This window comes from Mustela nivalis (genome assembly GCF_964662115.1).
Source record: "Mustela nivalis genome assembly, chromosome: 1".
Lineage (NCBI taxonomy): Eukaryota > Metazoa > Chordata > Mammalia > Carnivora > Mustelidae > Mustela > Mustela nivalis.
Window position 1 is genome coordinate 12,318,873 of NC_139020.1, and position 21,756 is coordinate 12,340,628.

A 21,756-nucleotide genomic window follows, 5' to 3' on the forward strand; every position below is an offset into this window, starting at 1 on the left:
GGATGTTAAGCATCAACGCTCCATCGACAACAGGCAAATCATCAGGTTTTGGCATCATGCTGGGTAAGCACGTTTGAGGGAAAGAGAAAAGAAAAAGCAAAAACTCTTAAACGAGGAGTATCTCAGGCAATCCTAACACGGGGTAATGAAGAAACGGGACCATACACTTCTTTTGCAAAAGGTCACCGTCGCAGCCCTCTTACAGCAAAAGTCACAAAGGTATTGGTGGGTCCAGTTTACAAACAAATTTCTCTGCCAGCTCAGGGAATCTGCTAGACAGAGCTCTGGTTTCTTTTTTCCTTTTTCCACTTAGAATATTTACATGATTTTTCGAGATCTGCTTCCTTTAAATGATCTTTTAGTAGTTCTGAGTAGATAATTAAATATTTAGATCCCATGTCACAGGAAATGAGGGCTTTGCCAAGCATTAAGCTGATGAGAACCCAAGGATACAGTATCAGCCTAATCAGGAATTGCGCATTTAGAGCACACTCTCTGACCCCGTAACTGTAACCGTAACCGAAAGCCCTTCCAATCACCGCATATGCACAGCCGCCAAAATTCATCCCGAATCTTTTGGGCTGATCAAATCTATTTGCTCTGAAATCTGCCCACCAGCGACTCCGGGCCACCCCCAAAATACTGCAGTCTCTTACTCATTTGCAAAATCTACTTTCAAAAGAATTATGAAATTCATTCCATCTCTGCAGCACAGAGGAGAGAAATTCCCACCAAGCAGAGGGGCTACAGGGAAAAGCACACCAGCAGCAAGCTGGGTCCAGTATGCTAAGAGCCGGCGGTATAGAATCCGGGAAAGCCACGATATTCAGCTGAAGTCACCCATTCTCACGCGAGGTCTCCACCACCTAACCCCCAACAACGTCTGTGTGCACCGACGCTCTTTACCGTGATTTCTAGAAAGAAACAGGAAGAACTCCTCCAAAACAACATCCAGCTTTCCAACCCTCCCGAACTTTAAAAGATCTGAGCCTCTGCCCTTCCAGGCTGACGGATCTCTTTCCAAGGAGCAAGGAAGAAGTAGAACGCCAGAGATCAGAGGAAGAAAACCGCCCGTCTTTGCTATCAAAACATTATTAAATTCATTCCTTTGACATTCTGGCAGTAATTGCACTGAGAGAGATTGGAATTTGTTAAAATAACTTGAAAAGGGGTGTTGAGAGTTTTCTGCGCCAGAGGCCGGGGAGTCATGCACAGCCCTCCCTGGCTTTCCCTTGTGCGTCCCCGGAGGCCTGTGACGCCGGGCCCTCCTCTGGGGTCTGACAGCACGAAGCCCTTGTCACAACACCCCGGGCACCCCCCGCCCCCGCATCCAGGTTCTGCTGTGGCCAGCAGAGCCCGTTATCCCGGCTGATCCATTCCCGAGGCTTCTGTGCCTTTGTCATCGCCATAAACAGAGCGCGAACCAGGCACACTGGCCGCTGTCATTCTCCTAATCATGGCAGGGTGGTGACAGGGCAGGCTTCACACCGGTATTGTGGGAGAGAGCCAAAAATAGTGTTATTCACTTAAAATTTCTGAATGTTCCCTTCCTCGCAGATCTCAACTCCGAGAGTTCGAATGAACTGTGATTTCACGATGACACGGGTGACTAAAAATATGTTCACGGAGAGAGTCTCTCACCTCGGGCAGGGAACGATCCACTTACAGGGTGCCTGGCCAGGGCAGGCCCCGGAACAGCCCTGAGCCAGGGGACCTCCCCCTTCGGTGTCCCAAGGCTTCACCCAATGGGGCAGAGCATCCGAGCCCGTTGAGTGGGGAAAGCCCTCTTCACCTGGAAAGCCTACAGGTTCTGTCAACGAAAGGCCTAGAGCTGCCCTCTGCACCCATCAGAATATGAGTGGTTTTCAAACCCAGAGCATGCACCATGAGAAGCTGAATTTTTAAAAATATGTGTCTGGCCTAAAAGTCAAACACAGAGCAGCCATGTGACCTAACAGGTCCTCTCCTAAAGGCAGAATTTTGCAGAAGGGAAAACACATGCTCATGCTGTAACCTGTATACGAAGGTTCAAAGCAGCATCGTTCACAGAAGCCAAAAGGTGTGAACAGCCCAAAAGTCCACCAGCTGATGAACAGATACACAAACGGAGTCTCTCCGTACAATGGACTAGTATGCAGCCATAAAAAGGAGTGATAATCAATGAAACAGGACCCTTAATTTTTCTCAACAGCCCAGAGTGATTACTGATCTAACTTCAAGAACGAAGAACTACGCACTTATTGGTGAAGTCCACATTTCCTTGGGAGGAAAAGATGGCCACTTTTAAAAAAAAATTTTTTTTCTCACTTCCTTTTAATAGAGAACTAAAAATGGCAACATTGCCAAAAATGCTATTTCCTTTCCCTTCTCCTTGTGGAGCTTCTCCTCAGGAGGGAGCAGATCGTTTCAAGAAAAAGTTTGATTTTCGTAAGCATTTGCAAGGTGGGTCTGGCTTATGGGAAAACCCCTCCCTTGCAAGTGCAAGGTCACAATTTACATGCTGATTCAGTTCAGCTGAATAACACATCTATGGAGTGACTACCACAGGTAAAGCAAATGTAATGAAAGCATCATCCTTAGCATGAGCCGAAAAACCATCTCATGCCATCGTAACACTGAGTCTTCTTTCAGACTCCCAACCAACTGGACTCATTACTATTTGCAAGTCAGAAGAGCAGCCAACACTCAACGTGGCTGTTACTATGTACCAAGCCCACTTCCAAGTACTTCTCATATATTCACTCATAGCCTTCTCTGTTAACCCTTACACCAGACACAAGTGCAAGTATCATTATTATTCCCATTTTACAGAAGAAGAGACTGAGGTTCAGAGTGGCTAAGTAACTTGCCCAGCGTCACACAACTGTGAAAGTGTAGAGCCAGGATGCAAACCCAGGTTCTCTGGCTCCTGATGTCACTCTCTTAACCCCATGATGGCATTAACCCAGCCCACAGAATAATTCCACAACACATGCACAAGAATGGTAAAGCCCCCTGCTACCATCAGCCTTGTGCAGAGCATGCGGAAGCGCTGTCCAGCCATTCAGCACAGAGTCTCGAGGAGGGGAGGGCCCTCACCTGTGCACCACTCCAGCCCGGTGCAAGTGCTCCACAGCGGAGATGAGCTGTCTGATGTATCTGCGGGCTTCAGATTCCTCCAGACGCTTCTTCTCATAGATCTTGTGCATCAGGTTGCCCCCAGGACACAGCTCCATGACCAGGTAATAGCTATTCTCTGTCTCCAAGATATCAAGGAGTTGGGTGATGTTGGGATGACGGATCATTTGCTGAATCTGCCCTTCTCGCCGAAGGTTCTTGGTGACGTAAGTGTCCTTTTTGGCTCTCTTCTTGTCAATGACCTTTATGGCCACCTGAGGAGACACCGAGAACACAGCCATTGTCAGGCCCTGCAACCAGAGCTTGTTCCCCGTGCCATTCCAAAGAACCCCAGGGAGATACATAGCTACTCCTCTGTCCCAGGAGAAAAGCCTGATTTAAAATGGCATCAAGGGGGGGACACCTGGGTGGCTCAGTGGGTTAAAGCCTCTGCCTTCGGCTCAGGTCATGATCTCAGGGTCCTGGGATCGAGCCCCGCATTGGGCTCTCTGCTTGGCAGGGAGCCTGCTTCCTCCTCTCTCTCTGCCTGCCTCTCTGCCTACTTGTGATCTCTGTCAAATAAATAAAATCTTTTAAAAATAAATAAATAAAGTGGCATCAAGGGGATGGGGGTGCCTGGGTGGCTAATTCGTTAGGCATCTGCCTTTGGCTCAGGTCATGATCCCAGGGTCCTGGGATCGAGCCCCGCATCGGGCTCACTGCTCAGCAGGGAGCCTGCTTCCCCCTCTGCCTACTGATCTGCCTACTTGTGATTTCTCTCTGTCAAATAAATTAAATATCTTAAAAAATAATAATAATTAAGTCTTGGGGGCGCCTGGGTGTCTCAGTTGGTTAAACATCTGCCTTTGGCTCAGGTCATGATCTCAGGACCCCGTGATCGAGTCCCGCATCAGGCTCCCTGCTCAGCGGGGAGTCTGCTTCTCCCTCTGCCCCTCCCCCGGCTCATGCTCTCACATTCTCTCTCACTCACTATCTTTCAAATAAATAGGGAAAATCTTTAAAAATAATGAAATAATAATTAAATCTGGCCAACACTCACCTGAACTATGACAGCAATGTCCTACCTCATTTCCCTGGTGCTTGTCTTGACTCCCCTTGAAGTCACTCTATGCTCTGCCCTAAAATCATTGGGTCTGGAACTCTGATTTCTTGTGTAAATCTCTTTGGGACTTATCACTGCCTACAGGGCAAGGTCCACACTCCCTGGCCCAGCATTCAAGCTCTACCACCTGGGCCAACCCCGGCTGCGCTGGGTGGCCAGTCTCCTCTTTCTCCCAAACACACACCGGGTTATCCTCCAAGTCTGTGCTCACGCCACACACCCCCCACCCATCTGAAAACTCCAGTCCTCGAGCCATTAACTCCAGTCCCACCTCCCTCCCAGAGGGTGCTTTCACTCCTTTTCCCTCGGGCCCACCACAGCCATCAGCTGGGATCCCCCTGAAAGCGCCCATCCCTTGAAGCAGGGACCACGCTCCTCCTCTCCATCACACACACTCTGCATAAACAGTAAGGGACCAACAGGTTACTACCTGAGCAAATCCTAAATATCTTAATTTATTATCTCTTCTGGAGAGCAGAGTCTCACTTATTGTTTTTTTTTTAAGTTTGTAATTGACATGCAACAGCACAGCAGTTTTGGGTGTACGACATCCTGATTTGAGACGTCCTGATTTGAGATGGTGTTGAGCCTACAAATGGATTACCACGATAAATTTGGTGAACATTCATCACTACACATAGTTACAACTTCCGTGCTTGTGTGATATGAACGTTTCTGTCCTGTCTCAGCAGCTTTCAGATACACAAGACGGTATCATCATGCCGTGTGTTATAACCCTAGGACTTACTTCTAACTGGAAGTTTGTGCCTTCTGAACCCCTTCATCCACTTTAATGGGGGATCTTCAGATCCTTAATCCAAAGATATGATGAAGAGGGAACAATCAGCCAACGCACCACACAAGCTGGGGGTCTGCTGTACCCCAAGTCAGCCTGGGGCTGAGGTTGTCCCCCCAGAGCGGGTGAAGCTACACTCTGGCTGTGGTTTGGTCCCAACGAGGTCAGAAGTGCTAGACTAAAAGCTTTATAAACTATACTCATTTGTGACCCCCCAGAAAGAAAAAAATATATAGATACACATACACACACATGCAAACACATGCCTAGACACCCACGGACATCCACACCCACACACACACTCCTATGTGTGCGCACGTGAGTCCCCGCGTGTACGTATCCATGGTCTCCTGGGGGGGAGAAAGGGATGCTGAGAAGTACAATTAGAGTCTCTCTCTGCTCAAGTCTGTGTGGCAATGTTTTAAAAATTACACCCTCTGGCAATGAAATTCTTCAAAGTCCTATGAACAGACAATAGTCTGAAAGCCAGGTGGTAATACGATCTGCCCTTTTCAACAGAGCACACAATAATTATGAGGATAATTTATTTAGCTCTTCAATCTCCTGTCGTAGGTTACGTAAGGGCCACCCAAAGACTTTGGGTCCTACTCCCTGGAATGTGTGAATGTGGCCTTATTTGGAAAAGGCGAAGGATTTTGAGATGAGATTAATCGGGACTCTCTGAGTGGGACCTAAATGTCAGCTCAAGCGTCTTTATGAAATAGAGGGGCGAGGGGGGGGCGCCTAGATTTCGCACAAATACCCAGAGGAGCAAGATGTGGGAAGGCGGAGAGACACCGTGAAAGCCCACAAGCCAGGGTGCGCCTCCACGTCAGAGCCATTGGAGGGAGCACAACCATGGCAACACCTTGATTTTGGTCCAATGACATTGACTTTGAACTTCTGGCCTCCAGAACGGAAGAGAATACATTTCCGTTACTTTAAGCCACCACGTGTGAGGAGCTCTGTCTCCACAGCTCTGGGAAACTAGTGTACCAGATGTGCCCCCTGTCACTGGGTACCTTCGTTCCCACCTTCTGCTGGCTCTGAGAGCCCCCTGGTGAAGACCTCCAGCCCCCAGGTCACCGCACAAATCCCCCCTCTCCATTTCCACACACCACCCCATCCCCGGGCTTTTTAATTCACCCACGACACTCATCCCCTCTGCCTTGATAATACTGAAAATGGAATGCCGTTCTTGATTACAGCTTTCGGTTGTCATCTGTAACAACCGAAGTGGGAAACACTAAGCGGGGAAATTAAGGGAAAGGCAGTCAATGATCAGCAAAGGGAGGGATCTAATTGAGTTTGACAGTAATCAGAGATCTGCAGGCAGAGTAGATCTAATGATGATTCTACCCGGTGGAAGCCTGGCATGCTGATGGGTCTGAAAAGAGAAACTGCTTGAGTCAGGAGAGTTTTAAAAAAGTAAAAATTAAATGGGTACAGACTCGCTGAAGACCAAGGCCAAGGACCCAAATGGAAGCAGTAGTTCGGGGAGGGCAGGACGGGGTTGTGGAGGGAGTGCGGAAGCCTGGACGGCATCCAGAGCACATCAAGAGAAAAAGTCTTGCTGTGGAAGGTGAAATCAAGGGTACCAGATCTTCACCAGAGTCAAGTTGCAGAGTCTCCCAAAATCTCACAAAGGAATCTGTTTCCAAAGATTGCCCCCATGCTTCCAAGATGCGTCTCGAGTCTTGTGCGGGGGTGAGGGGGGTGATGAGCAGAGAGAGAATAACACGGCTCCAGCGGACTCCAGCTGAAACGTGTTATTCACCAACTTTTCTCATTGAAGTAAGAAACTGCATTTCTCACAACCTGGCAACTCCTAGCATCCTCCCCACCCCACCCTCCTCCTACCAAAAAGAAGAAAAAGGAAGGAGAAGGAGAAGGAGAAGAAGGAGAAGGAGAAGAAGAAGAAGAAAGAAGAAGAAAGAAGAAGAAGAAGCAGCAGCCAACCAATGATGGATAAGATCAGCAAATTTAAATAGCTAAGCTCCTAAGAAATGAAAGGAAATCCCCCCAAGGCCAAAATGATGAGTACATCTACAAGAACTGGGTGCCTACGGGGTGGGGAATAGAAGATACAGGAGAGGGGCGCCCGGGTGGCTTGTGGCTTGGTGGGCTCAACGTCCCACTCTTGGTTTGGGCTCAGGTCCTGATCTCAGGCTTGTGAGATGGGGATGGAGTCCCGAGTCAGGTCCGCTCCCGGCAGAGTCTGCTTAACATTCTCCCTCCGGCTCCCTCTGCCCCTCCCGCTGTGTTCTCTCTCTCTCTCTCTCTCTCTCTCTCTCTCGTTCTCACTCGCTCGCTCTCTCTGAGATACGTAAATAAATGTTTGGGGGTGGGGAGATACAGGCGAGAAGGGGGTTAACTGCAGGCGAGAAGAACTCAAGGATGCAAAGGAAGAGGTGGAGGAGTCCCCGGGGCATGGAGGGGGAGGAGCAATGCGGGGAAAGGGGAGGAGCTATGCAGGGAAAGGGGAGGACCAATGCGGGGAAAGGGGAGAAGCAATGTGGGGGAGGGGGAGGAGCAATGTGGGGGGAGCAACGTGGGGAAAGGGGAGGAACAACGTGGGGGAGGGGGAGGAGCAACGCGGGAAAAGGGGAGGAGCTCAAGCGCCTGGATCCCAATCCATCAGGAGAAAGATGATTTGCAGAGAGGAATTCGTGCTTAACGGCCTGTATTAGGAGAAAAAATTCCAACACTGAATGAAGGAAACACAAAATGACCCCGTCATGACACACAGTCGTTCCTAAGATAATGGGGACAAAGCACGTAGTACGATGTCAGGCACATGGGAAGCGCTCCTTAAATTGATGCTCTTACTCTCATTACCATGTTACTTTCACTGAAGCAGCCTACAGAGAGGGTGAAAAAGCACTCCGGCTTAGCTCAGCTAAGATTTTTTTTTTTTTAATGTGTGTTTCCGTCCCCAGCCGATTAAAAAAGACACCTGGCCCGCGTGTCGGTGTCCTGAACTCTCTGGAATGGAGTTGCTTTTAAATCCCAAGGCAGTGGTTTAAGAGCAGCCTAGTCTCTCATCTTCTTTAAATATTGACTTTGTTGAGACCGTCTACATAGGATCAGAGTTAACGGGATTTAAAATTCATCCCTTCATCCTCCATCCCCTTCCGCTGCCTTTAAAATTCATTCCTCTCAAGTGCGTCAAGAATTGTCAAGAATCGTAGATGTGGCTCATCTCTGAAAGGAAAAGCCAGATGCAAAATGGAGCTTCCAGAGGACTAAGAAAAAAGAATGCTGACCTAAGACCTACTTCTTACCATCCCCAAAACCCACACGGATGTTTTACCCTTCCTACAATGTGTGCCGTGGTTTCGAAAGTTTAGGTCTTTCCTTAATGTAAGCGCTTTCATGCCATGTTTTAAATAATCAGAAGGTATAGGGAGGAAGAGGCCACGACCAACAGAATTTTATTACATGGAAATTAGCCGAAAAAGGAGCTTTCCTCCAGAATGTTTTGGTTTCTTTCTTTCTTTTTTCCTTCTCTTTTTTTTTTTCTTTCTTAAGATCTACTTATTTATTTATTTGAGACACAGAGAGAGCACACAGGCACGTGAGTGGGGGAGAGGCAGAGGGAGAGGGAGAGAGAGAATCCTCATGCAGACTGCCCGCTGAGTGAGGAGGCTGACGTGGGGCTTGACCCCAGGACTCCCGAGATCATGACCTGAGCCAAAATCAGGAGTTGGGCGCTTAACGGACTGAGTCACCCAGGCGCCCACAGAATGCTTTGGTTTCTTAATGAATAATGTACGTGAAACTCAAATGACTCTTTTCTCCTTCAGCAAACATTTATTAAGCACCTAAAATAACACTTGACACTGTTCCAAATGCCAAGTGTATACTACGGAAGAGACCTAGATCTCCAGACCCTCTCGTGGAGAGAACTCAGATCCTTTGTCGTGGTTCAAGATTATCATCTGTTCTGGACTGAAGGCGGTCCTCCTGCTACAAAATGTGTGTATGGAAGCCAAACTCCCCAGGTGACTGTACTTGGAGAAAAGAGCCTTTAGGAGACATAAATGATTAAAGGCGAGGATAAGGGTGGGCCTTAATCTGGTAGGACTGGTGTTCATATGAGAAGAGGAAGAAGAAATAGCACCGATTTCTCTCTCTCTCTCTCTCTGCACATGCATAGCGGGAAGGTCATACGAGAACGCAGCAAGAGGACAGCCATCTACAAACAAGAAAGGAGGCCTCACCAGAAATCAACCCTACTGGACATCTAGCCTCCAGAGCTATAAGAAAATAAGTGTCTGTTGCTTACACCTTCAGTGTGTGGCCTGTAGTCATGGCCACCCAAGCGAACCAAGAGATCATCCAAGCATCAGAGAATTCTATGGGATTCCCTTATCTTGCAGAAGAATGAAAACCTAAGTTAAGAGCCAAGAACTCGTGTCCCTTCACCAAGGGCTGGAGCCAGACCTGTTTCTTTCCTGATCTCACCTGCTTTCCACCCTCCAGCAGGTGACGGGGAGGCACAGCACATCAGCTGGGCCTGCGGACTCCGAGGCCCCGGGGCCTTGATACCAGGGCCGGTCTCTGCCACTTGTTAGCCTGGACCTCTCTAAGCCTTAGCTTCCTTACTTTAAAAAAAATAATAAAAATTTAAAATGCAGGGAAGGATAATAGTGCGTACCTCATAGGGATGCCGGAGAGAGAAACCAGGCCACCCAGGAAGAGTGCTCGGCATCCAGAACATTCACGGAAGCCCTTAATAAGTGTTCACTGCCGGGAGCCGCGTGTTTGTGCAAGAGGAGTGGACACAGAGCCAGGAAGGCCCGCCCCCAGGCTCCCACCCCCACCGCTCCCTGTTGACCTCACAGGCGGGTCTGGGGCCCTCAGAGCCCCCCAGTCAGGAGGTGAGAGCCGTCTCAAGCGTGGGCTCATGTGCCGCCCGCCGGGCTCTACTCCGGGCTCCCCCACTTTGTGACCCATATGTTGGTGAGACCCAACACCCATGTCATGTTCACACCTCTTTTCTGAGCTCTGTCTCCACCAACCCCTCTGGGCTGCCTCCCCAGCCCTGCCCCCAAGCCCGGCCTGGAATTCGCCCCCAAAGGGCGGCCCTTCCCTGGCCGGGCCCCACTCCCTCCTGACCTCAGAGGACAGTTTACTTCTCCAGCCTGGACTGCCTCAGGTCACCGACACCTCCCCAGCTCTCACGCCCACCACACATGTTAACAGCTTGGGACACCTCACTGAGATCCCTAGGGTCTATAAATTGCCTCTCTTTTGGGTCCCCCAGCTTCTAGCTCAGTGCTTGGCTCTTGGAGAGCTACTGGGGGCGAGAATGGAAGGAAGGGCGAGAAGGAAGGAACGAAAGGAGGACAGAGGGTCCCCTCAGTCTGCCACAGGTGGTCAGTACGGTGGCTTCCTGGGCACCCCTGCCTGCTCCTGCCGTGGGTAGGTCTAACGGCTCCAGCCCTCCTCATCCTCTGCTACAAGACAGGCAGACCAAAATCCTTCCCTTTGACTGTGGAAATGCCACCTGTGGATGTGTTTCAGCTTGTGCGGGATTACGAAGCAGAGACACAGACGTGTCCTCTTCGAGAAATGTCACCTTCCAGGAGAGGCTTCCCAGACCCGTCTGATTCCAGCTGTGCCCATGCCCTGTGCCCCCACCATGGATGCACCCACCATCCCTCACTCTGCCCTGTGCTTTTACTGGGCTCGATCGTGCTGTCCCTACTTCTCAGCACAACATTCGCCCACCTCCACACCCCCTTCGCAGACTCTGGGCCAGACCCCTCTCCGCTTTTTTCAAACCTCATCCTTTTTCTAGAACCCTCTTCTTCTTAGAACCCCCTTCTTGGCACTAGCCCCACTGTCACCTCAAACAGTGGCCTGCCCTTGTGTGCCCAGTGCCTGGCACAGTGTCGGGAACAGAGGAGCTCAGGAAACAGGTACGAGAGCAAAGGTATGTGCAAACTAAGGATAGAGGGAGACAAGGAGCAAAGACGGATGCCTACAGCCACCCCCTGTGTGCCCTGGGGACGCCACTTCAGGATCAACAGAAGGCACACAACTTAGACTAAATGTTAGCAGAAGCAGATCAGAGGACACTGTGCAAAGGGTATCCCTGGCGGCCCTCTCTGGGCAAGTCAGAGAGAGAAAGAAATTTAGGATCACTGTCAAGCTAAAGGCGGTGGGCTGATGTCCCCTGCTCCCCACACATGGACTGCAACCGTCCCGCCATCCTCCCCCATAAAGCCGTTTCATGCTTTCATGCCTCAAGCGTCTGGCTGAGTATAGGAGAAATCACTAGGGAGAGAGGCGCCGTGACCAGAGTTAAAGGGTGCGTCTGAGACCCCTGGCATTCCAGAGCAGAAGATCTGTCATTCTTCACCAGCCACTCCCTGGGGTCACCTAAGTCCCTCTCAACGCCACAGCTAATTATGGACTGGGCCTGGGCTGGGGAGCCTTTCTCCCTCCCAAACTGGTCTGACTCACCTGTCACCTTCTCGAGAGCAACTAATGGGGGGGGGGGGGGGCGGTGGCGGACAGGAAAGTTCTCCAAAAGCAAGGACCAACCCCCATTTCTCCTGGAGGAAGAGCCAAGTGCTGACGATGCCCGCAGCTCCCCACAGGCAGCCAGCTCACTCCCTGACCCCATTACCCTCTGGTCCCCCCTCCCATTCCCGCCACTCACCCACTGCTTCCTTACCGTTCCTCGGATGTGACAGGAGTATCCCCCTACTGACAGCTATAACCACCAAGCCCTTAATACAATCCCCTTACTTCTGCCTGCTCCCCCCGCTTAGCACTGGTTACTTCTTAAATCCTATACCGCCCGCTGATTGAGTGTGGGATCAACCTGACCCTCAATGCCCCAGAGGGGAAGGCACAGTCCTCCGTTCTTCACTGACACGTTCTCACCATCCAGAAGGGTCTCTGGCATACAGACAGCACTCCAGTATTCTTGAAGGAAGGAAGAAATGAGTACAGTGTGGTTGGAAGAAAAAGACACTAGTAACTACATCAGAATCTGTTATAGACTGAATTGTGTCTCCCCACCCAATTCACCTATTAAAGACCTAACCCCTCCTGTGATTATTTGGTGACAGGATCTTTAAAGAGGAAATTATAAGTAAACGAGGAAATGGGGAGGGGGTCCCCTCATCCAAGAGGACAGCGAGCCTTCTAAGGAACGGAAGAGACACCAGGGGTTCACAGTGCAGAGAAAAGAAGGCAGCCGTGTGCAAGGCAAGCACAGGGGTCTCAGGAGAAACCGAACCTGCCAACACCTTGACCTTGGACTTCCAGCCTCCAGAGCTGTAAGAAAATAAATGTCTGTGGTTTGAGCCACCCGTGAGAGCAGTTCTAGCAACCTAACACAGAACGTTTACAAAAGTTATTAGCAGTAATTGAACGGCTTACTCTGTCTCGCATTCTAACAATGAAGTCTGGATGAACAACGCTGGACCAAATGAATTGGGCAAGGGGGTGAGCTGGAGGGACTGTCCCTAAAGCCGGGAAGAAAATGACAAGGGCCCAAGGGCTCTGAGGCTCCAGCCCGGGCTGATGCGCAAGGGCTGAAAACTGGAGCGATTAGCATGACCCAGTGGGGAACTCTGAAAATAAACAGGTTTCACGCCTTCTTCCCAAGAAATGGTATGTGTAAACGCATCCAAGTGGAACGGGGGCCTGTGTGCAGGTTACTCATTTCGCAGAAAGCAGAAAATATCCTTTGCTGGCTTTGTAATTAATTTCAAGGTTGCTCCGATTCACAGAGAGACGAGGCTGGACAGCAAACACACATCGCCGTCTATTACAGGGGTCCATTAATTGCTGCTAGGGACGCAGCCAGGCGCGACAGCTTCTGACCCCTGGTTCCCCACCGGCCGCCCTCCCGCTGCTGCACACTAAAATCTATCTTCTTGTAAATGAGGGGGAAACGTTTCCTTCCCCAGTTTAAACAACAGAGCTCCATGGGACATGATTTGGCAACAGTAACAGAACCCTGCTCCAGGTAAAGGCAAAGAGCTCAACTCCAGTGGATGGGCCGGGGGGGGGGGGGGGGGGGGGGTTGCAGCTCGCAAGGCACGCCCACCCAGTAGACTTCTGAAACCAAGGTGCTAGGATTCTCTGTGCTGGGCTCCAGCTTCCGCTCAGAAAGCAAATCACATCCCAACGCCCTAGAACTAGCTTGCTGGTGGGAAACCAGAAACTGATTCCTGCAAGGAAGGAAAAAATGCAAACTAGAGAATTTTCAGATGGCAAGGTACACTGGTGGGGCCCTGTACCAAGGGCAGTAGCTACACAAGCTGGAATTCTTAGCCAAAACCCCTTTATGTAGACAGAATATGCCCACCGCTTGGTCATCAAAATCCACAGAAAAGTAACCCCAAACTCCAGTGCCCAGAGTTCTCCACAACTCAGGAATCTCCAGGGGAGAGGAAGTTCGGATTAAAACAGGTAATGCTAAAATCATTTCTCTTTGGCTTTGGAAAAGAGTCAAAAGGCCCAGCTTGGCAACAGAAAACAAGTTTTTTTACACCGAGGAGAGTTAATCTGGGTATTCCCCACCAGGCTTGGCTCCCGAAGTGCCAAATACATTGAATCCATAAATATCTAGGTTAAAAAACTGAATACCCAGTTTTCTCCAATGTGCTCTAACTCCGATCCCCCAGCAACCCCTTCCTGCTCCATATTCCTTCCAGTTTGGCCCTGGTTTTAATTACCCAGAATGTCACTTGGTGACAATGGAGAGGAAGCCACAAGTGATGTCATCTGAAAGCAAAAAGATGGATGACTCCACAACAAAGTGGGCTGGTTAGGCAGGACCGCCCCGGCCACCCATCACTACCAACGCGCTGAGAAGAGCAACGTGCCCACTGCCCATGTGGACGGCCTGCACCCCACCCCGCTGTAGCCAGCCTCACCAAAAATCCCAACTGTCCCTGTTCTCTGTGCTTTTGTCCTGGAGGCCATCTCATCTCCAGTCGTTGCCGGAGCCATTGACTGTCCCTTCTCCCCTCCTGGCAACCAGTCATCAAGTCTCCTCCAACAGCTTCCTTCCTTCTAAGGACTTCCCTGCCCTCTGTCAGGTCTCCCTCCTCCTCCAAACTGAGGCATTAGAGTCCTCCTTCTAAGGATGGTTAAGATCGTCCTTTAAAATAAACCTGATTCCTTAATGAGAAATTTATTTATTTTCTTTTTTTTTTTTTAAGATTTTATTTATTTATTTGACAGAGAGACACAGCGAGAGAGGAACACAGGTGGGGTAGTATGAGAGGAAGAAGCGGGCTTCCTGCTGATCAGGGAGCCCGACATGGGGCTCGATCCCAGGACCCGGGGATCATGACCTGAGCCGAAGGCAGATGCTTAACAACTGAGCCACCCAGGCGCCCCCTTAATGAGAAATTGAAAAAATCCTTTTCGATCTGGCACCAGCCCCCTAACCTTCTCCTCTGCTTTTTTTTTCCCCCCTTAACATTTTATTCTGACTAGCTTCCATCCTATCAACTTTCACTGACCCAGCTGTTTTTGGTCAAATATTTTCACGTAAGAGTCACAGGGAGACTTACGGTCCTTAGGATCTTGGTTATTCTTTTTTTATTATTTCTTTTGCTAAGACGCCTGCCATAAAATAAACCATTACTAAGTATGTTCATAACGGTCGTGCGACCATCACCATCTTCCATCTCCAGAACACGGTTCACCTTGCAAACCTGAAGCTCTGTCAATCTCTTCAACAAATGGTGTTGGGAGAACTGGACAGCTATATACAAAAGAAAATGAAACCGGACCACTTTCCTACAGTGTACACAAAAATAAACTCAGAATGGATTAAGGACTTAATTAAGGACCGTAAAGAGCCCCAGAAGAGAGCACAGGCAGTAATTTCTCTGACATCGGCCATAGCAACATTTTTCTAGATATGTCTCCCGAGTTAACAGAAACAAAAGCAAAAATAAACTCTTAGGACTACATCAAAATATAATCTTCCGCTGAGCAAAGGAAACAATCAATAAAACCAAAAGACAACGTACTGTACGGGAGAACACATTTGCAAATGAAAATGATAAAGGGTTAGTATCCCAAATGTATAAAGAACTGATACAACTCAATGCCAGAAAAAAAACAAATAATCCAATTAAAATATGGGCAGAAGACGTGAACAGACATTTCTCTGAAGAAGACATCTATATGGCCAGCAGATACATGAAAAGATGCTCAAGGTCACGCATCATCAGGGCAATGCAAATCAAAACCACAATGGGATTTCCCCACATGCCGGTCAGAACGGCTAAAATTAAAAAATGCAAGAAACAACAAGTGTTGGTGAGCATGTGGAAAGAAAGGAACCTTTCTGCACTGTTGGTGGGATTGCAAACTGGTAGCAGCCACAATAGAAAGCAGTTTGGAGGGCTTCAAAGAGTTACAAATAGGGCTACCCTTTGATCCAGTAATTCCACTATGGTGTGTTTATCCAAAGAATGCAAAAACACTAATTCAAAAGGATATATGCACCCTTATGTTGCTGTAGTATTATTTATAATAGCCAAATTATAGAAGCAGCCAAAGTACCCTCAACAGATAAACAGATAGGATAAGGAAGACATGGTGTATACATACACAATGGAATATTACTCAGCCATAAAAAAGAATGAAATCTTGCCATCTGCAAAGACATGGATGGATGCAGATGGTATAATGCAAAGTGAAATGATCAATCAGTGAAAGACAAATACCTTATGATTCCATATGTGGAATTCAAGAAAAAAAAAAACAGACAAAGGAAAAGAGATAAACCAAAAAAAAAAAAAAAAACAGACTTTACACTGTAGAGAATATACTGCTCTTGGCCATTATTGTGAGTGGCTCTTAATGAGATAGGTTACATTTTTTTTTCATACTTTGCAACGTCTGACACGTATATTTTACACTTCAAGCACATGTGAACTTGGACAGGTACAGTTCCAGGGTTCAACAGCCACAGGCGGCAAGTGGCCAGGGTGTTGGAGAGCACTGTCCAGGCTCGATGGCTCTGGCCAAATCACTTACCCTCTGAGCCCCAGGACACAGTGCCCTACCTTCCTGAGACAGAGCACTCAACAGAAAAGTCTGAATGAATGAATGTGTAAAGAAACACTCCACAGTCTCCTATCATCTACAAGCTCTGTAAATTACCCACCCCACAAATTTGTAGTGAGACTGAAATCACACCTTTTATTTTTTTTATTTAAATTCCATCAGCCAACATTACGCAACTGATAAATTAACTGAACCACATCATTAGTTTCAGATGTAGTTCAATAATTTATCATTTAAAATAATAATAATAATTTATCATTTGATGTAACACGCAGCGCTCGTTCCGTCACGCGCCCTCCTTAACGCCCATCCCCCAGTTGTCCCATCCCCCCGTCGACCCCCCCTCCAGCAACCCTCAGTTTTGCTTCCTACAGTTCAAAGTCTCTCCTGCTTTGTGTCCCTCTCAACTACCTCACATCGTTTAGGACCAACCCAAGGAAGGAGGCCCAGCACTAAGAGATCCTGGACAAAAAGAAAACCTGACCCCAATAAACCTCAGATTGCTCATTTGAGGAGGCAGTAACAGCGGCCAAGGTGCATCGCACCAAGAGCTCGGGACACAATACCCATTCATTAGCGTAGTTACAACTGAGCAAACACAGCGACAACACGGTTGGAGAGGATATGATTGATCTCTGCAGATAGCGCTCATGGGGCAGAAAACGAACGTCAGCGGTGCTCGGGGAGAGTGGCTTGTGTCATGGAAACCCGGAGGGCTGGGCTCCTCCAGGTGCAAAAGCTCTGCACAAAGTGGGGAAGGGCAAAGGCCCAGTGGGGGGGCAGGGGGGTGCTCCAGGAAAGGGGAGTCGAATAATAGTTGTGCATTAACCGAGCACAGGAACCCTTATGAGCCCTCCCATCTCCGGCCCCTGGGGCCTGCTGGTGACCCTTTCCCATGAGGTCTTCAACAGACGTCTGCGGCTGGCTTCCCCACGCCACGTGCGTGCCCAGCTTCCTTCCCCTTCTGCTTAAATCACGCGCTGAATGTCAGGGCCAGCCCCAGTGCCTGTGTTCATCAGGAAGAGAAAGCCAGGTCTTTTTTCCACTCCGCTCTGATTTATACATGTACATTTATGGTGTCAGTCTGGATAAAAGCGGAATTTGTGCTCCTGCAATGACACCATAAATCCTCCCGGCCTCCGTTCCACTCGCCGGGAATATTGAACGCTCGCCTTCCACCGACAGCAGATAATGGCTCTTAGGAAGGGCAAGGAATTCACAAGCAGATAACAAGGGAACTCGGTGGGAGGTGTGTGCGTGTTCGCACGCATGTGTGCACAGGATGGGGACTGCGGGGAGAAGGCCTGGCTGAAACCCGAACCCCCCCAAGGGCTTGACTCTTGTTTCCTTCTTTAAATACAGCTCGTTCTTTCCGTCGTTTTAATAAATCTCCCCCAGTGTGTTCGTTTGCAGAGGCTGCTATAGTATAACCGCTTAAACGCAACTGAAATTTGTTTTCTTACAGTCCTGGAGGCCAAAAGTCTGAGATGCAAGTGTCAGCAGGGCTGGTCCGCTCTGAGGCCTGGCTCCGCAGCCTACAGATGGCTGCCTTCTACCTGCATCTTCACACGTCTTCCCTCCGCGCCTGGCGTGTCCTCATCTCCTTGCATAAGGACGCCAGTCAGACTGGATGACCTCGTTCAAAAGTAACTACCTCTTGAGGTACCTGGGTGGCTCAGTGGGTTAAAGCCTCTGCCTTCGGCTCAGGTCATGGTCTCAGGGTCCTGGGATCGAGCCCCACATCGGGCTCTCTGCTCAGCAGGGAGCCTGCTTCCTCCTCTCTCTCTGCCTGCCTCTCTGCCTATTTGTGATCTCTGGCTGTCCAATAAATAAATAAATAAATAAATCTTTAAAAAAACAAAACAGTAATTACCTCTTTATAGATCCAAATCCAAATATAGTCACAATCTGCCCTACTGGAGGTTAGGACTTCAACGTGTGAATTCTGTGGCGGAGACAACTTAGCCTGTAACCCCCACCAAGACGACGTCTCACAAATGGGAGTATTAAGAAAGGAAGCAACCAACAAGCCCAAAGGAGACTCACCAACACTTGCAAGGGGGAGGTAGTGCGAGCTGAGCAAACTCCGTTCCGGTCATCACAGCGCTTGGTTGCTTTTTATCTTTGTCACCTGTTTTCCCTGCTTGTGAGTTTCAAAATACTTACTACTCTAGGTTATTAACTTCTCTTTTTTTTTTTTTTTAAGATTTCATATATTTACCTGAGAGAGAGAGAGAGAGAATGATAGAGAGCATGAGAAGAGGGAGCTCTGAGGGTGAAGCAGACTCCCTACCAAGCAGGCAGCCTGATGCAGGACTCGATCCCAGGACTCCGGGATCATGACCCGAGCCAAAGGCAGTCACTTAACCAGCGGAGCCACCCAGGCACCCAGTTATTAAATTTATGACAAATGAGCATAGCTTTTAGGTCTTTGGACATCTACTTCCTGCTTCTCTTTAGAAAAGGAGGCCGCCATCTTTTTATTTGCATGCAGCGTGGTGGATTTTCTTCCTTTTCTTCTCTTTCCTTTTTTGGCTGCTTTTAGTGATACATGAAGTCATGAAGTTTAGGAAACATCAGCTAGATATGCTTTCTACTCTCTACCATTTGTCCATTTAAGGTTCAGCAAAAAAAAAAAAAAAAAAAGAGTAATCAGAGACAGAAAGGGGCAGCAAACGTAGAACCAAAAAGATTTCCTAAAGAAGACCCATGTCAGAAATCTGCCAGAATTTCAATCTTTGACCATTTTAAACAAACAAACAAACAAACAAACAAAAACAGTTCTTTGTGGCAAACAGTCACGACCTGAATACTCAGGTAGAGAGCCGTGATTACTTGTTTAGCTTACAGGAATGGGAGGAACTCAAGATGGTTCTAGGAAGAAATAGAACTGGTTTTTGGCTCCATCTTCCTTGAAGAGGTCTTCAAGCCTCTTGCAGTGACTGCAAGTTATGAACTGGGAAGGTCACACCCATGCCCATCGGGGCTGTACTTCTGTTGCTATTGTTGAGTTTCCTTAAATGTCAGTGTGTTTCAGAAAGAGTTCACTTAAAAAAAACCTTTCTCTTATTTTCTCTAAAACCCCTCATTTGTGAAAGTGCACATTTTTCCTAGCCAATCCCTCTGAAAATGTGACCATTTAAGAAAGGATTGGGAGTTCCATTTTGTTTCCATTAACGAGAGGGGCTTAACTATATTTAGCAGAGGTTTTGGGGACTTGCCTGGGGTGACACAGTGTGGCAATTCCCCGACTGGCACAATCATTCTGATTCTACACAGGATATCAATGTTCAGAATCCTTGTAAGATGCAGACATTTTATTCATCATTTAGTCAAGTGCCTGCTATAAAAGGTTATTTTTTTGGCAAGAATAAGTTAATCTGTTCGGCCAAGAATGAAAATTGTCTTCAATTTAACACTATTTTCAGTACCTCCCAAGCATTTTTTTCCTATTCCAATGGCAAAAAAAAAAAAAAAAAAGTAACTAATGAAGCAATATTAAATATACACGTACAGCAACATGAATATTTATATAGTCAAGTCCAAAAAGAGAATCATTTCAAGAGAGCAATCATTGACTTCAAAAGGATGTTTCCCACTTAAAAGTCTGTGATCATGAACTCTGAAAATACATTTTAAATTCCGACGTGCCTCTTTAAAATTTTTCCCTGACGCGTTCCTAGGACTGGGGTTATGATTCTCGGTTTGTGATATCCTGTGCTCGGGTCCCTCCTGCGAATTTGGGTCAAGTGCCAGTTATCTACTTCTTCCATCAAAATTAATCGAGCTTTGTTATGTCAAAATCAGGCTGGGAAGATGTTAATAGTGTCTTTTATAGGAGACAAGACAGACTGGGTGGAAAGCTCGCCTCTCCCTCTCCATCAAAAAAACAAAACAAGCAAACAAAAAGCTAGACATTTTGATCTGCTATCATAGCTTTGTAAAGTAGATCAGTAGTGATAATCTCATTATATTGAACACATTTTTCTCATTACATCAAGAAAAGATTAACTAATAGCAGAATAGCATTAAAAATTCATGTTGTAATTAGGCCTGGGTCTCCACGGTCCAGATCAATCGAACGATCAAGGCAGACAACTGTCTGAAACTTAAGCTAGAGAAATAATCAGGCGACTGGGGATCCATTTAGTGATCCAAATTACATAGTTTAGTTACCTATAAGCATAAAATTAATGAGCTATTGGACAACTGCCATTTCTCTGTCAACTGCTTAGTGGGAAAACAAATAAAAAGGCACATGTATGGACCACCGTCCCCAAGCCACATAAATCTCAGCTGGGGACTAGTCCCACTTAGCAAGCACTCAACAAGCAAGACTCCACAAGACTCAGTCCGTACATTGTCCCTTGAAGCTCCCACAGCCTTACGGAGAAGACCCTCTTGTTCTCCCTTTTTACAGAAGGGCAAGCTCTTGGTTTACGCAGATTCAGAAATGGACATCGCCCTGCTGGGCCTTGGTACAGCCTGGATTTGACTCCCAACCCACAGCAAAGCTGCTTCTCGTCGTGTAGATGGGACCATGGGATCGGGGTTGGGGACCAAGCTGGGCTAACCCAGGCTGATTAACATAACTGGCTCCACCAAGAAAAACAAAAACATATCCTCCTATCAACATGGATCACTATAAAAGCATAATTCCCAAATCTCTACATACTTCCACTGCTTCATGAGACCTGCATGGCATCAAGGGCATCGTTCAATCACCCCGATCATCAGAACTTGGTGAACAGAGGAAGAAACGGCCTGACAGTGTAAACAGAGAAGAGTGAGTTACAAGTTTAAGCATTAGTTAAACACAGATGTGACTGATGTTAGGTCCTTATCTCTGAGCTCTCGAAAGCTCTCCCTGGGAGGTCCTACTGGTCCCCTTTGACCAGGAGAGCAGGCCTGACCCCTGCCTGCCTCCCCCAGACCAGGCTGGTCACTCTTGCCGGCAAGCGTGACGCCCCCACGGGGCAGAACAGCTGGGACCCCACCCACAGCAGACCCAGGGTGGCTCTCCCAGGGACAGGAAGGAAACAGCGTGGACAGAACGGTCACCCCCCTTCTCAGCTCCATCTTCTCTGAAGAAACAGCTCCCTGACGTGGCAAGCTTCAGCACCTCACCCAAGTCCAACAGGCTCCAGGCTCACAAGAGACTTGCTGCTGGGTACTGAAGGACTGAGTTGCGTGCCATCACCCCCACCCCCGCCTGCCAAAATTTCACGTTGAAGCCCCAACCCCCCAGTACCTCAGAATGTGGCCTTCTTTGGAAACAGAGCTGTTGCAGATGAAATCAGGTAAAATGAGGTATGGGGGGAGGGGCAATCCAATATGGCTGGTGGCCTTCAAGGGGGCAAATGGAGACACAGAGACACACAGGCAGGGAGAAGACGGAGGTCACAAGGATGTTGCCACAAATCAAGGAGCTACAGGAAGCTGGGAGAGATGCACCTTGATCACAGACTTCTGACCTCCAGGGCTGCGTGAGAAGATGTCTCTGTTGTTCTAGACCACCAGGGCTGTGGTCCTTAGTTAATGGCAGCCCCAGAACACAAACACAGGACTCTGAGGTCACCTGCATCCCCTCCATTCTGACACCCAGGAAATTCTTCCCAGCCGCTCTGCATCCAATCCATCAAAAAGTTAAACATAAACCACAATCAACTGGCAGCTGACT

General features: G+C 48.3%; 1 protein-coding gene across 2 annotated transcripts in view; it reads right to left on the reverse strand.

Annotated features, from left to right (window-relative positions):
* The window catches only part of HUNK (hormonally up-regulated Neu-associated kinase), a 98,565-nt gene that overhangs the window by 55,025 nt on the left and 21,784 nt on the right, over nucleotides 1-21,756 (reverse strand). For both annotated transcript variants that reach the window (XM_082723828.1, XM_082723829.1), the window contains exon 2: nucleotides 3,079-3,371. In XM_082723828.1, coding sequence (XP_082579954.1) covers nucleotides 3,079-3,371 — 293 coding nt within the window. The remainder of the gene's footprint in view (nucleotides 1-3,078; nucleotides 3,372-21,756) is intronic.